Source organism: Anopheles merus, chromosome 2R (genome assembly GCF_017562075.2).
Source record: "Anopheles merus strain MAF chromosome 2R, AmerM5.1, whole genome shotgun sequence".
NCBI classification, from domain to species: Eukaryota; Metazoa; Arthropoda; class Insecta; order Diptera; family Culicidae; genus Anopheles; species Anopheles merus.
The window spans coordinates 48,821,709-48,836,388 of record NC_054082.1 but is presented as its reverse complement, the minus strand read 5'-3'; the positions used below and the strand labels follow the sequence as shown (position 1 = coordinate 48,836,388).

The 14,680-nt window shown below is 47.9% G+C and overlaps 1 protein-coding gene across 6 annotated transcripts in view; it reads right to left on the bottom strand.

Annotated features, from left to right (window-relative positions):
- Positions 1–712: 712 nt before the first annotated feature.
- LOC121602250 (PH domain-containing protein DDB_G0275795) overlaps positions 713–14,680 on the bottom strand; it is a 125,051-nt gene continuing 111,083 nt past the window's right edge. For all 6 annotated transcript variants that reach the window (XM_041931025.1, XM_041931018.1, XM_041931005.1 and 3 more), the window contains 10 exons: positions 10,524–10,575; positions 9,270–9,472; positions 9,004–9,170; positions 8,220–8,301; positions 5,091–5,756; positions 4,741–4,897; positions 4,531–4,673; positions 4,196–4,446; positions 3,999–4,120; positions 713–3,835 (listed from right to left, as the gene is read on the bottom strand). In XM_041931025.1, the coding sequence (XP_041786959.1) occupies positions 3,123–3,835; positions 3,999–4,120; positions 4,196–4,446; positions 4,531–4,673; positions 4,741–4,897; positions 5,091–5,756; positions 8,220–8,301; positions 9,004–9,170; positions 9,270–9,472; positions 10,524–10,575 (2,556 nt within the window). In that variant the 3' untranslated portion in view covers positions 713–3,122. The remainder of the gene's footprint in view (positions 3,836–3,998; positions 4,121–4,195; positions 4,447–4,530; positions 4,674–4,740; positions 4,898–5,090; positions 5,757–8,219; positions 8,302–9,003; positions 9,171–9,269; positions 9,473–10,523; positions 10,576–14,680) is intronic.

Here is a 14,680-nt window from a genome sequence, read left to right as displayed (position 1 = left end):
TCGCAACGCGTGATCGTTGTTGGCGCCGTGCTTCTAGCTAGAGCTTTTCATCCCATTGACCTGCTGGTACTATCCACAATATTTGCCTCCCCATCATAGAGCAGTTAATTTATTTTGCTAATATAATTTGATTCCTCGGTTCTATCCATAAATATCTATATAAGTTGCTCTTGTCCTAGCTTTCGTTTCCTCATGTATTGATTGAATTCTCAAACTCTCATCTCATCCTGCTTCAGTCAGCCATCAACACACGGAGACAGTGAATAGGAGAGAGCAAGCTTATTGCGTGTTTGTGTCGATTGAAATGAAAAGAATTGCTTACTATTTCATTTATTCCAAGCTCACTCCGCACAACCTCAATGGCAGCCACATCGTAACCGTTTTTGCTTTCTTTCTCCCCATTTAGCTCTGTGTCTCTGTTTGTTCATTCGTTTTCATTGTACGCGCCAATCGGAAGTATCATAGTTTGGACTTTTTAAATTTTTAAATATTAAATTACATGCTTAATGAAACCCTGACCAGTGTCTTTAAGAACGGTCACGTATTCAAATTGTCTAATGTGTGTGTGTTTTTTTGTTAAGTTTAAATTTTGCATACTCGTTAGCGATTGTTTTCGTTCATTTCGATCTAATCTTATAATTTTGCATTACTTCTTCCATTGTCTAAAACATTTCCATTTAGTCTATGCAATAAGTGATTTGGTTTGGTTTTGGCTAGATTTTTCATTTCCGATATGATGTTCGTATTTGTTTGTCAACGTGTTCCTCTTCTTTTCCCACCAAGAATTGTTTACTATCCCATCGATATTCTTTCTTACTGCATTCTTTCGATTATCACTTGCTTGTGCACAAATTTTGCTACGGTACATAATCGCGTGCTTACTCGTACTTTGCCGGACTGTGTACGCGCCGTTTGTGTAATCCTTTATGCGACATTTGAAGAGCAAACAGTTCATTATATATCCGATAACAATGATTAAAATGTGTTGCTTTTGAAGGGACGTTTTTTTTGTCTTTACATAAACTACCTCTCCCGGCACTGTGAGGGTTGAGCAAAAAGCGACGATATTGCGGGTTGCCTTGGATCGAGCTAGCTGTCTTAAAAATAGTGACTTGTGTGGAATGATTATTCGCAACCCTAGACCACAGGCTCCGACGATTAGTCCTAACACGATGAACTCTTTGCTTTACAATTAATCTTTTCCCCTGCCGGCAAACCGATCTTATCGTTCGCCACGTGGGCAGAGGTGCTAAATTATGCTATACTATGTAACCATGAAAACAGTTGCAATCCCCCCATCCGGTAGGAAAGCTTACACGTATCTATGTACACTCTGGTCGAGAAAGATGGAAAGGCGGTGATAAGGTTGTGTAATCGTTGGTTAAAGTTTTGATTGTTTAACCACTTCCACTGGCTGGTCGAACCGTTCGTTACCAGTCGGGTAGAGTCGGTGGCCGAATCGGTATGCGGTAAGGTGAAGTGTATTACTTCATCGCAAGACGAACTAATTGCTTCGTCCTACTTCATTGTTCTAACCACACGCACAATCACTCACACACATCCCTCTGTTGCTACACTATTGCTTTGATTTCCGTATGTCAAAGAGATTTAAAATGTACAACTTTCATCCGCTCTGTGGTTTAATAGTATCGATATATACTACACACGTTTTCAAAGCGCATCGTTTTAATTACACAATTTGATTCGTTCTCTTTTTTGCGCCTCGATCTGTCCCCGACCGAACAAGATTGTTGCAAATGACTTTGGTTTTTTTTTTGTTGTTGTTGTTGCATGTTTCAATAAACCGTCTCACGATCCGAAATACATAAAAAATGCCCTCGCAAACCGTTGCGCGAAAGCACTATTACGCTTTAAATCAACGTATGAATAACAGCAATCAGTGATCAGCTAACGCATAAACTAATATCAACAAAACCCTAACTAGACAACGTGCGTAATCGTGCTAGTAGTAATGAATAGTTTCTCTTGGTTTCTTTTTTACCCTAGTCGCGTCCGCACTCAACAACCACCCTTTCCCCTCTAGTAGTCCCCACCTTCCAATATTTTCTATTTCAGCTTCTATCTGCATTTGTTGGCCTGTTCGCTTGTTGTCTGTTTTGCAATTATTCTGCTCCGTCCCAGCTCCCTTAATGTAATAATGCTATTGCATTGGTGCTGTTCTGTTCATGCTGGTTCTGCTACCGCGTTAGTTCGTTTGTCTGGTTCCGTTTGTCAAAAATATCACAAAATTTCCATTCCCATCCCGCCATCCCCCATTCGCTTACTCGTCACATACCTACTAGCCGCCACACGACCGTTTCATGCCGGTTGATTTTATTTCGTATTTCATACACATTCGCGCTCGTCAACAACCATCAATAACAATCACAAATCACAATATATCGAGCCTGGCACACACACACACATACACACACACACACAATCCGGTTCCTACATTCGGTCCAATGCCGCCCAACCTGTCCGCACTCACGCACTCTCATTGCATTGCCTTTGCACGCACCGAACGCACTATCGCGCGTCCCTTTTCCACTCTAACACGTTCATCACACATCACATTGGGGGTTCCCCACGTGGTGGGTGTTCCACAGTCCTTTTCGTCCTATCCACTAGCTCGTTTGCTGATTGAAGCTGTCGCTCATCATCACGTTACGACCATCGCCCTCGCTTCACTCCCCCTTTTCCTGTACACTTCTTTGGGCAGTGTGGAGCATGTGGATGGGAAGCCTCAACGGTAGGAAGAGAATGTGTGAATTTATGTTCCCATTAAATCACTGCACGGATTCTTCGCTCGGCGATGCATTTTCTTGGTTCAAACTTATGGTAGAATACACACTGCTAGAACTAAGATTGTGCGCGTTACGCTGCGTGTTGCTTTGCATATACACACAGCAACGGAAAAGGATACAGCCTACTTCGGCCGGTGGAACGACACCGATGCCTGTCAACTCGAACACACCTCATCTCACTTACCGCTCGATGTCGGACGCCAGACCTCGTTCCGCACCTTCGAACAGGTCTGGCGGTAGCAACGAAGGACAGCACGAAAGCATCCGCACGGTCGCATCTTCGTACGTGGTCATCATAGCGGCACGGACTGGCCGCTAGAGGCCGCCGCTACCCTTGGCCGGTCCGGACGAGAGGCTGCTGCTGCTAACACCCGAGTCGCTTGACTTTTCACTCAGTGCCCCGCCGCTACTGCCGCCGGTAACGCCGCCACCGCCAACCATCACCATGCCACCGCTACCATCGCTGCCACCACCGCCCAGCAAACCGCCCTTCTTTGCCATCGTCCTGCTGTTCATCGTTTTGGACGAGCCGCGCTCGGTCGTACCGTTGTAGCGCCGGGCCGACTCGACACGCTTCAGTATCTCGTTCGAGCACTGGGCCACCACCGAATCGAGATTGTTCGTCTCATTGTCGGACAGGTGATGGTGGTGAAGGTGATGATGATGCGTGCCCATTAGCGTGGCCATGTTGCCGTGCGGTTGCTGCTGCTGCTGCAACGGCTGCAACGGTTGACCGTTGTTGTGCGATTGTAGCTGCTGCTGGTGCTGCTGTTGAAGATGATGCAGCTGCTGCTGGTAGGAATGGGAATTGTGCGAACCTTGCGACGACGGTACCGGCGAGCCTTCGTAGCAGCCGGAGTCGCGGGTAAAATGCCGTCGGCCGAATGGAGACGTTTGGTGGTCTCCACCACCGCCGTTGCTACCATTGCCGCTGCCAACGCCACTGCCACCGAGACCGCCGACGTGATTCAACCGCAAGCCTTCATCGTTTTCCGAGCTCGAACCGGCCACATCGCCATCGGACGTTGCTGTTTAATGAAGCGAAAATGCATATCGGGACGAATTAATTATTTTGCTATTTTCCTATCAGGCCACCGCGGTGCTTGAAGCGTCAGCAAACAGGGTGGGCCTCATAAGATTTCACCACCCTGCACTGTACAATAGAGGGGCTATCCCAACAAGTCAACTTACAGTCCAAGTCGTGCAGCAGCTGAACGGCGGCGAGTATCTTCGCCCGGTGCTCCGTGTTGCCGATGCCAAGGTAGTCTAAATCGGACGGTTCCAGCTCCTTGAACAGCTCCAGATCCTCATACCTGTCACAAAGCGGGACAGCAATCAAAAGCACATTAACGGTCCGGTCACTGCCCTCGTACGCTAACCCCACTTACCCATTGAGCACAAATACGGATGTGTACTCCTTGAGGCCGATTCGGAGCAGCAGCTCCTCGACGCTTGTCGGGCAGCTCGTAGGCAACCGATGCCGGCTCACCAGCTTACCACCGTATCCCTTCAGCCCGGTCGTGGGCAAATCGAGCAGCACCTCTACGCTAATGAACTTGAAGTGACCCAATCGACCGTTCGCGTAGCCTCGCCAAACGCCGGACGCGTTCATCGACAGTACGTCGATTATGTCCCCTTTCTGTGGAGAGTAGGGAGTTGAGGCGAGTTGTCTTTCCTTCGAACACACAAATCACCAGCTCGTCACCAACGATCAATCACTCACCTTAAACCGTAACGCTTCCTTGTCGTACGGGCTCGGGCAACTGTCGACGAGTGCGATCGCCCTACAGATCGGCAGCATCGTGGTGCGATCTTCCGCCGAGAGGGAACTGTGCGGGCTGCCAGGCCGAACCAGCGCTTGTGTGCCTGCGTAATACAGCATCAGGATAAGCATTCAAAGCCATCGAAACGCGTTTCCTCCCATCTTACTTACTTGACCCGGATGCACTTGGCAAACTCTCGACCGAGCTGGCCGAATGCTGGAAGGTTTGGTCACTGATGCTATCCAAGCAATTGCTGTAGTCACGATTGCTACGGTCCTTTCCTCCGTACAGCAGATGATCTTTTGGCGATGTTCGTGCGTCATTCGACTGAAAGACAGAAAACATGCCTTACATTGTTACTATTGGACGCAAACCAACTTGTTATTGGCCTTCCGGTACGAAGGACACAGTGTGACGATAAATAACATTCCGATCTGAGCATTGCTTCGTAATGCTCGAGGCAAAATCATCCTCATGACTAATTACCCACCATGTCCTCCCGATGCCCCGTTACACTTACGTGATGTACTAAAGCTATCTGTTGACTTATGCTTAAATTTTTATTGTTGTGCGAGACCGCCGCCGCCGACGACGCGGCCGATGCCGCCGCCAGTGAGGACGTTAGATTGTTCCGGTTTTTGGCCGCCTTCAGGCTTTTCAGATTGTTGACGGTGTTCTTTGTACTGGTGCTGTTGTTGCTGCTGGCACTGCTGCTACTGTTGCCGCTGCTGCCACCGGTGGTGGCGGTACTGTTGCTCGTGCTTGCACTGCTGATATCCGTTCCGACACCCCCGGTACCGCCGAGCACCGACGGCAGATTGGTACCGGATGCACCACCGGAAGCGAGCGCTATGCTACCGCCGACTGTGCCGGACGTGTTGCCCACCGAGCTGTTGCCGATGGGCGCTGCTGCTGCCACTGCTGCGGACGATCCAGCCGGCCCAACCAAGCACGATGCCGCACTGCCGATGAGACCGGATGTTGACCCCGGTTGCCCCGGCCCGACCATACCACCGTCCAACCGCTTCAGCTGTTGATGGTGGTGCAGATGCTTCTGAAGCTGCAGGGCGTTCGCTTGCAGGATGTCATCGTACTCGGACGATGGGGTGGGCGATGGCGATGGAGATTCGTCGCCCAGACCCGCACTGAGCGTTCGGTAGCGGGCGGTGCAGTTATTCATTCCGATCTAGGTGAACAGAGAGAGGAAGCGTAAAATGGAGACAATGGGTCGATTTAGTTGAAGAGCAAATCATAATTCCAACTAATGATATCGATATATATATGTGTGTGTATAGTGGTCGTCGTCGTCATCGGATGAGCCGTTGCAAAGCTCATTGTTCCGACCGTACCGGCGGATGGCGGCGAGAAGAAGCATTGTCGCGAAATGATGATAAATGGGTACGATGGCGAGCCGCGTACTTTACCCCATAATCCGTACCTACCGACGAGCTAATCAGTCGTGGATTAGGATCGGATTTGGAGAACGCTCCGTGTCTAACTAGCAACCCCGTGCGTCACTAGTGACGGGTGAAAGTGACACCGTGTTCGAGAGCAAATGCTGAAGGATGCGCCGTCGTTTTCGGTTTCATCTCACGTAGTCTGCTCATTATTTTCCCCCAAATCCTATAATTTGCACCGAAATGATGTACTCTTCTTTTCTGGGTTTTGCGAAGAAACTTTTCAAGGAGATTAACTTGATATCACTCTTCTCTAGCTAGAGCGTTCTCATTCGAAGAGTTTCGAAGCAACATCGCCCTGAGAAAGGGGCATGGTGAGTGTACTTGGAATTTAGTTAGATATTCTGAGGTCTTCATTTAGCTACACCTTTAGCACAAACATTCCATTCAATACAATTCAATTGAACTGCTTCTCAACATTCATGCAATTGCCAACCCATATTCATAACAGTTAAAAGATGCATGAAAATAATAAAGATTAATTATCAATCACTCATCTCAAGTCAGGATGGTCCCACGAGTTTAATAACCATCCCGCCGGAACACTTTCAAGTGTACCTTTATTCTTTCCCCCGTTAAGCATTCCATTGCTGAGAATAGGACCTGCTTGCCATTCGAATGGATATAATTAAATATTAATATTCACTCCATCACTTGCTTACAAATATACCGCTCCCATCCTGAAGCAGGGATTTCCACGTGCCGGATACTATTGCGCCCGTTCCATTCTCAAAATGCGCACCGGCAACTTTTTCCACCCGCTACCCGTTGTACGGGCACGGATCAAAATAACCTGCCAACTTTGGCACTCGAAAGTCTTGGCTGCACAAAATATCGTTACCAAGATGGACGTTTTTTTTTTTGTTGCGCGTCTGTTTTTGTTTTCACCATTACCACATCACCTTTGGCCATGTTTGAGTTTGCCCCGGGACCAAAATGCCTCGAAGATTTCGCTCCGCTCAGACGGGTGCGGCTAAAATTGCCTTTTTCTTGCTGCTGCAGGCAGGCAGTACACTGACGACGGTACAGCCCGCAAAACCTTTTCACTTCCAAGGATAATGATAACGTTTATTAAGTTGATAAGCACAATAATGGCATCCGATGAAGATGATGAGATAGCGCCACCGCGCGCGCAAGCCGCCCCGTCGTGGACTGGAAATTACTCCTAAATCCGCTACTTAGCTTTCGGGTATGCGCGCTTACGGTTGGCGGCGGTGCTTTTGTATCTCTTTTCCTCCCCGTTGTTTAAGCTGGGAGCCATCTTGACAGACGATGGGTTTTATTATTATGTTTTATTTTTACTTCCAATTCCACGGGTTCTCCTTCCAACGGACACCTCCGAGGCGTTAGAAGAATTATAATGTTATGCCGTTGGAAGGTGGAGAGGGATGGTGGAAGATGGGTTTGACCGAGCAATACCTTAAACTACCAGGAAATGGAATCCCATCGACGCTGTTCATTTGCTGTCTGTCGGTAAGCCCCTTGGTATTTTGAAGTCCGATGAAATTCTAACGAAACGTCGCAAAAATATAAAACACTTCGGACTCGGCTCCCGATCTCGTTAGGAAACACCTTGTTTTAAAAGATGCAAAAAGGAGAACCTCGAGCCATCATTAGTCACTGTTTATGATGCTAATTAAACATTGAAATATACATTAATAAAGTAGCTCCTTTCGTAATCATAGGTTTCGAGCAGCCGCACACAAGCTCACGAGACCAACACAGGAGCAGAAAGCAAGCATAGAGTGGGAGAGAGGGAGCAAATGAGAAAATTTGCATACAAATTTAAGCACAAACGATGGTCTTCGAATGATGACCATTGTGATACACGTGGACACAAAATTTATTATTTTCCAGCGCAGTCATTAAGCTGATACGAGGCAACAGAGCAGCGACTCAGAATTTCCCTCACAAAACAGCGCCGAATGCAAATTGATATCCTTACCGATAACCTGGAGAGCGCAAATGTGCCTTTCCCGGTTTGGTTGCCTCACAGGTGAAAAGTTAATTACATTTGCTTTCAATCTTGCCACCGTGCCGCTTATCGCGCGACTTTCTGCACCGCAACACACCATTAGCGGAACGAATTTCCGGCACTTACTAATTTAATTCAACTTAGTCGCGAAACCCTTGCAAATGAAAATGCTGCGGAGGGGCAGGGTAAAAGCGGTAAAAAATTAATCACTACTTACCGAAACCTGACTCAGCCGGGAGGTAACACTGTGTAGATCCGATATTGAACCGGCATAATCTCCGCTTTCCCGATCGTGCGATCTACACAATGCGGGACGGATCAGTGTCCGGAGAGTATCAATCGCACCCGTCAGAAAAGCGTTACAGGTATGGAAAAAAGAATGAGAGAGAGAGAGAGAGAGAGAGAGAGAGAGAGAGAGAGAGAGATTATAAAAAATATAATAAGAAACCATTTGTCTACTTGCCCTTTTACAGCATGTGAGAAAGGGCGGAGAGTTTATATCGACCACCTGTTGATGACGATGATAATGATGATGATGAAGCATCCTGCTAAATTTAAATTAAATCAAAGATTCCACAAACCACTCCAGCCATCGTTCAATGCGTTGTTTTTACCGATCTTTGGCAAAAGCGAACCGCACGCTGACGACTACTAGACACCATCCGGCACCCATCCAAACCACCCATCCCTGGGCCAAACAACCCCTAGCAAAGTTTTAATTGGACGAGCGTCGAGTTTGGATTGATTAAATTTAGAGTAAAATTATAATTACCGGCCAACACCGTCCCTGCCAAAACACCCGGCTGTCCCAATCCCCGGCCTTTCCCGAACATTATTGGCTTTCCGAGCTCGAGAATGTAAACAACGTTCTTTAAATCAGTTAATGAGCTAAATCGATTTACGACCGCCCACCATCCCCCTCCCACCAGACACCAAATTTCCATCATCATCATCAACAGCAGGGCATTCGTTCTCCAGTCTGGGGCAAGGTTTGTACTTACCGGGCATGTTTGAGGGGTATGATGGTTGGAGGGTTCGGTGGCTGCTGGGGTACGATCAGGCCCCGCCGGGGACCCCGCTGCGGTATGGAAATATCACCCGCGGACCGCAACGATATCACACTCTGTGGGCCTTCCCTCCCGTTCGTGGTGTAGCAGACGCGGCCACCCTGCAAACACGTGGGGGAGGAGAAGCATAACACGATTTAGCATGATGCGATTGCCACATATCTTTTTTAGTCAATGTTTTTTTTGTGCAATTGTCTTACCTGTATGGTAGCACTGGGACCTCCGCCACCATCGCCGCCTCCTCCACCGTCGCCTGCATAGCCGGCAGCACCGATCTGTCGCATGCCGGACATTAGGAAGTCGTCCGGATCGCTCTCGTACGGTGGTTCATCGTACCAGTGACCCTGGTGATGGGGCATTCGCATCACATTCGTTACCGCATCATCGTACATGTACGTGTCGTCTGTCGAATTAGATATGTTGGAGCAAAAAAAAATAACAAAAAAAGAAACGATTGTCAAACACTTCCCACTGTCTCGGTACGATTGATTGTTGCTGTGCCCCTCGTTATCCACTTTGGCAGACTTTTGGTCACATTATACGAGGACGCCAGTATGGAAAAATGGCACATCAGAGCAGCAGCAGCAGCAGCAGTAGGATTGCCGACCGGATATCAACATTCTTGATTGCATCCGATGATGCACAAATATTGAAGCCATCATGCCAAAGTTTTGGCCTCGCATTGCCACGTTCGGTTCCGATTCGAACGAGGGTAAGATGTCATCTTACCGCTGCCAACTTTCTTCCAACATCCAAATGGAACATGAATGCGGGAAACACACCACGGTGTGGAATCCAATTTGTCCAATTTTTCGTACACTAGGGGTGCTCATTTTCGCAACACATCGACGTCAAACGCTTCTTCCACCGTGTCATACGTGTACCGATGGTTCCCTTGGGTGTGTGTGTGTGTGTGTGTGTGTGTGTGTGTGTGTGTGTGTGTGTGTGTGTGTGTGTGTGTGTGTGTGTGACGAACCGAACCAAACCGCAGCAGAAAGATATACATGCAATGGAAAACAAAACAGAAAACCCGGCCCCATGTGCACGAGGTGCACAAAAATACACACACACAGCTCTAAACCAACCGACCTGACTTATGGCCGAGACGACCATTGGGGTAAGAAATTAGATTCAGTGCACTGTGCAAAACGGTATAATGAACTTTCACCCCCTTTTTGCTGGCCGGGAAAACCCGTGGTACCGATGCCATCGAGTGCGAGAAAGTTCCGGGTTCCGGTCATAACAGGATTAGCAAAATGCTACTGCTGTTCCTGCTGCTGCTGCCACCGAAGGGACCCGAAACCGTTTGATGATTCTCCGAGGAGTGATCGGTTTGATTGGATGCAATCAGCCAATTCGTCTGCGTCGGCGAATCTGCCCCCCCCCCCTTCCCTCTCTCTCCGTTGACACTGTACGCGTCCATATAGCCGTTTCTCCTCTCCACTGCCACTTACCTCTCGAGTCCCTGCTTAGCTGCAGCAGTCCTTGCCGAATGTCTCGGAGTATCTGGAACGAAAGGGCAGGTGCAAAAAGACGTCAGTGAACGCAGCGCAAATGATGGATCTGGGCTCGCACATACACACACAAACACACAAAAACACACATACACGGGTACATACTCACACGGCCCAGAAAGCCTTGATTGGAAAGGAGGGTGGAAAGAGAGGATTCCCGTGAGCAACCACGTGGATGGGGTTCGATTTGGGCCAATTTCTGCTCTGCTTTCACCGACCCCATCCAGCACGGCCATGGACGGGCTAATGAACCGGAGAGGGGGACATGTATGTACAATAAGGGCTGAAGGGGGTTGCTTAGAAGTAGCTAAGGGTCGGAAAGGGCAAGCTAGAAGTACTTCTACCACTTGTACTTTTAAAGTGTTTGCCGGAACAGACGTGTAGATGTGTGTGTTGAGAAGAGGCCAGGGGTTAGAGAGGAGGGAAGCAAACCGTGTGCTAGATAACGCATGCCGCAAGCAAAACTATTCTAACTCACTCCGCCAATCCTTCGCCTCCCCGTGGGTGAGATTTACGTGCCAAGGATTACATTTCGCTAATTCGCAAGTTAATCAATCACTTCAACCTCCTACCTACTTGATGGAATTGTTCTCTCGTGCTCTTCTAACACTGCTTAGGCTCGCTTTGCTTGCCAAACCGCTGCCAAACGACGATGTGCACGGTGACTCATACACAAAATATACAAACCACGCACACACACACACTCACGTACACACTCCATCGAACACAGCTCGGTGCAGTACTACCCCACGGTTCTTGATGAGCATGGTGCGAAAAGCCCAAAAGCTTCCCAGAGTTTACTCTCATCCTAATGCCTCGGTCTCCATCCATCACACCTACCTGTGTGCGTGCGTGTAGTGCGAAAAGTCTAACTTTCAGGCGCAAAGCAAAGGCGTTCGGTTTTGTACCCGTTGCGCTGAAGCTGGCGTGGTACAACGTAATAAACGGATAAATTAGCCCCAATCAAGCCCAGTTCTACAGCCCCTCCCGCTCCTCCGCCATCATTACGGCGATTACATATTAGCGAATATTAGCAACTGCTCGAAAACAGAGGAGATCTTTTGCCGGGTGGGACCAACCAATCGGGGAGAGCGGTCGGAGGCCCTTATAGGGCTCAATTCTTGGAACCCGTGGTGTGCTGATGGAATGTTATCAACGCTAGTAATTTCGGCCTCGGATAGCAACGTGTTGGGCATGTTCTCCCGTGTGGTTACTGTTTTGCTGGCACGAGATCGTGTGCGCTTCAGCATTCCTGCATGATTGATTAGGCGGCATGCATGGCGGCCGTTGGTAATCGGTGCTGGTGCTGGTGCTGAGCTTCAATCAGATCAGACACGCAGATAAATCAGCTCACACTTCTATCTCTCATCGGTTGATGGGTTAGTTATTAAATTCGTGTTTGAAGAGTACCTCTACCTACAATGAGGCAAGAGTGATTTTGTCCTGAGCTATGTATCATGGTTTGATGATTTATTTATGATGGCATTGTTTCAGCGCACGTTCATTAATCAATCAACATCAATAGAGGTTTTTTACAAAATGAGTCTCCAAATGGGTTTACGAGTTGTTATAAGTTTCAACAAGAATTGTCTGTAACAATTGAATTCAAGAAAACATAGGACATGGACACATTGGTTTACAAAACTCTTGCGAACAAACTCTCCGCAAAACAAATATTTCTATTTGCTTTCGAAATACTTGTTTCAATAATTGTCCTTCCCCACACAATAAGCACTTGCTGTTTTGCATTGTTAATTTTTCATTATACCTGCTGTGCCGTGCTGGTTGCTAAAAGATATTAAAAACTTTTCCTACCCCATGATTGAAAATGTGCCCTTAACTCCCGGCGCTCCCGAACGGCTCGAACAGTAAGTCAAGTAATTTGCAAACCATAATGCCCTAATTCATATTCCAAACTCCTGCTGCTCCCGATGAAAGATGGCCCCTTTTTCCGGTGGGACACCTGCGTCTTCAGCCTGTACCGAGCCATACCGAACGGCTCGAGCATGGCAAAAACCGTAGTCCCTTTACCATTCTAGTTTGAGCATTGACTGTGTGACTGAACTTTTGCGTGGCCTAGAGAGCGCCGTAATGGCCACATTCAGGGTAAAATGGCGGCCGAGCGAACAGACATTATTACAAATCCTCAGGTGCAACTTGGCTATATTCACCCGTCTCTCTACTATCTGTCTCCGCATTGGCCCGCATCTCTGCTGACCCAAACCAACCGTGCGTACTACTGTTCATCGCTGGTCCGATTATCCTTACACCCGAAAAAAGGCTCGCAAACCTAATTATTCGAGTCGGCATCGCTATAAAACCGGTCGCAATCCCCCAAGGGCGGCCGTTTCTTAAACCTAGACCAAAGTTAGCATCGGACGTAGCCAGGAGCCATTCCTCCTGGTTACATCGTGATCGGTTAATATTCCAACAGCGAAACAACAAATGACTACACAGGGTGGACGGTAGAAACATGGTGTAAAAATAGCCGCTCGGTGCCCGTAAATCATTGTGTCCCCTTCGTTTTGAAGACGCAACTGCACCGAAACTCCCTACTTTTCCGACCATGGTCGAGTGAACAAAGCGACTAAGACTGTGGCGACAGTGGCAACCGCCACAGCAGCAGTCCAGTTTAGCGCTCCTGGCTGCGGTTATCCAGCGAGACGCAGCCACACCGTTATTACCACCTCGTTGTAGATATTTTCGGGTTTTACACTTTTCCATAAATAATTTCGGGACATTTACAGACCCGTCGACTGCAGATTAGTCATCGGATCGTTGACTCCGCCACGGTGGTTAACGCCGCGAGGCGACCCATTTCTTTCCGGCAAGAGTCCTTGCTCCGGCTGTGCGCCGCTATTTACCCCACGGCGAGACTAATGAAGGTATTTTCCTTTAGTCTTCTGCCCCCTGGCAGGCAGCGGGAGGAGGAAATGAAATTATGCTAGGTGGATGTTACACGACTAGTTGCTTCACCTTCGCGTGCAGGATTGGCGACGGTGGCACCGATCAGCAACACCACCACCGGCAGGCATACCCGACCGATTCAACGTACACGCCGGTGCCCCACAACTCCGTGGGTCGAGGGTTTACGACTCCCGGGAGATTAATTCAATCCTAGCGTGATTTAATGCGGTTGACTTTGGTGCAGTTATCAGCACGTTTTACGTTTATGTTTGCACAGTGCGGTACCGCGGCGCACTGTGGACTGTGGCGAGACCACCCTGTGTTTGTGTGACACGTTTCACGTAGGGTGTGTTTGCAAAATTCAACCGTCCCGTCCAGTCCAGTCCAGCAGCCAACCGTCCTGGTTTTGCGCTGGGTTAGCGCTTATGCTGTCATGTCTGAAATTGAAGCAGGCACTGAGCAAGGCAGAAGATCCTGAGCAAGGCGCAAGGCAAGTTGCTAATCAAATCTTCCCTCTCCCCATTTTATCCACGCCGGTCAGCTCGTGACCTGGAGTTGATGGAGCGAAAAGTGAGACGAGCATTGTCATCATCATGCGACCGTCGTAAGTGGGAGACCGGACGATGTGCCTGATTGGTGTGGGTGCGTTTTCAATTATCGGTCAATCAATTCGATTCATCCAGGATGTTTGTTTGTGTATTTATGGTTCTGCTTAGTAGGACGGTTTTGTTAAAGTCGTACACTGACGTTCCATGGTGATGGTTGGAATTTGCTTGAGGAAAAGATGAGGCATTCGGTCTTGTGGAGTTTTGTGTGCTAAAAATCATTCTCAAGCAAAAGGACAAGCTGATTTGATTTCAGTTTGATGCGGCACGTACCGAAATGCCACGAAGATAAACAAAACATCAAACTTATATCAAATTGCAGGGATAAGGTATCATCTGCAAGTAGGATATGGCTTGGTAGGAATAATGTTTAAAATTAAGTTTTGATTAAGATGAGGTTTAAGAAGGCGAATGAGGCCAATAGGCTTAAAGTCTCTGTTGAAAATAAATTAAGCAACAAGAATGACGTATTAAATTATGTGATGTAATTTCAAGGAAAAATTTTTAAGGGAAAATACAAAAACAAACAAATGTCCTCGCAGATTTGTTAATGTTTTTTTTTAAATAATTTTACAAGCTTTATAC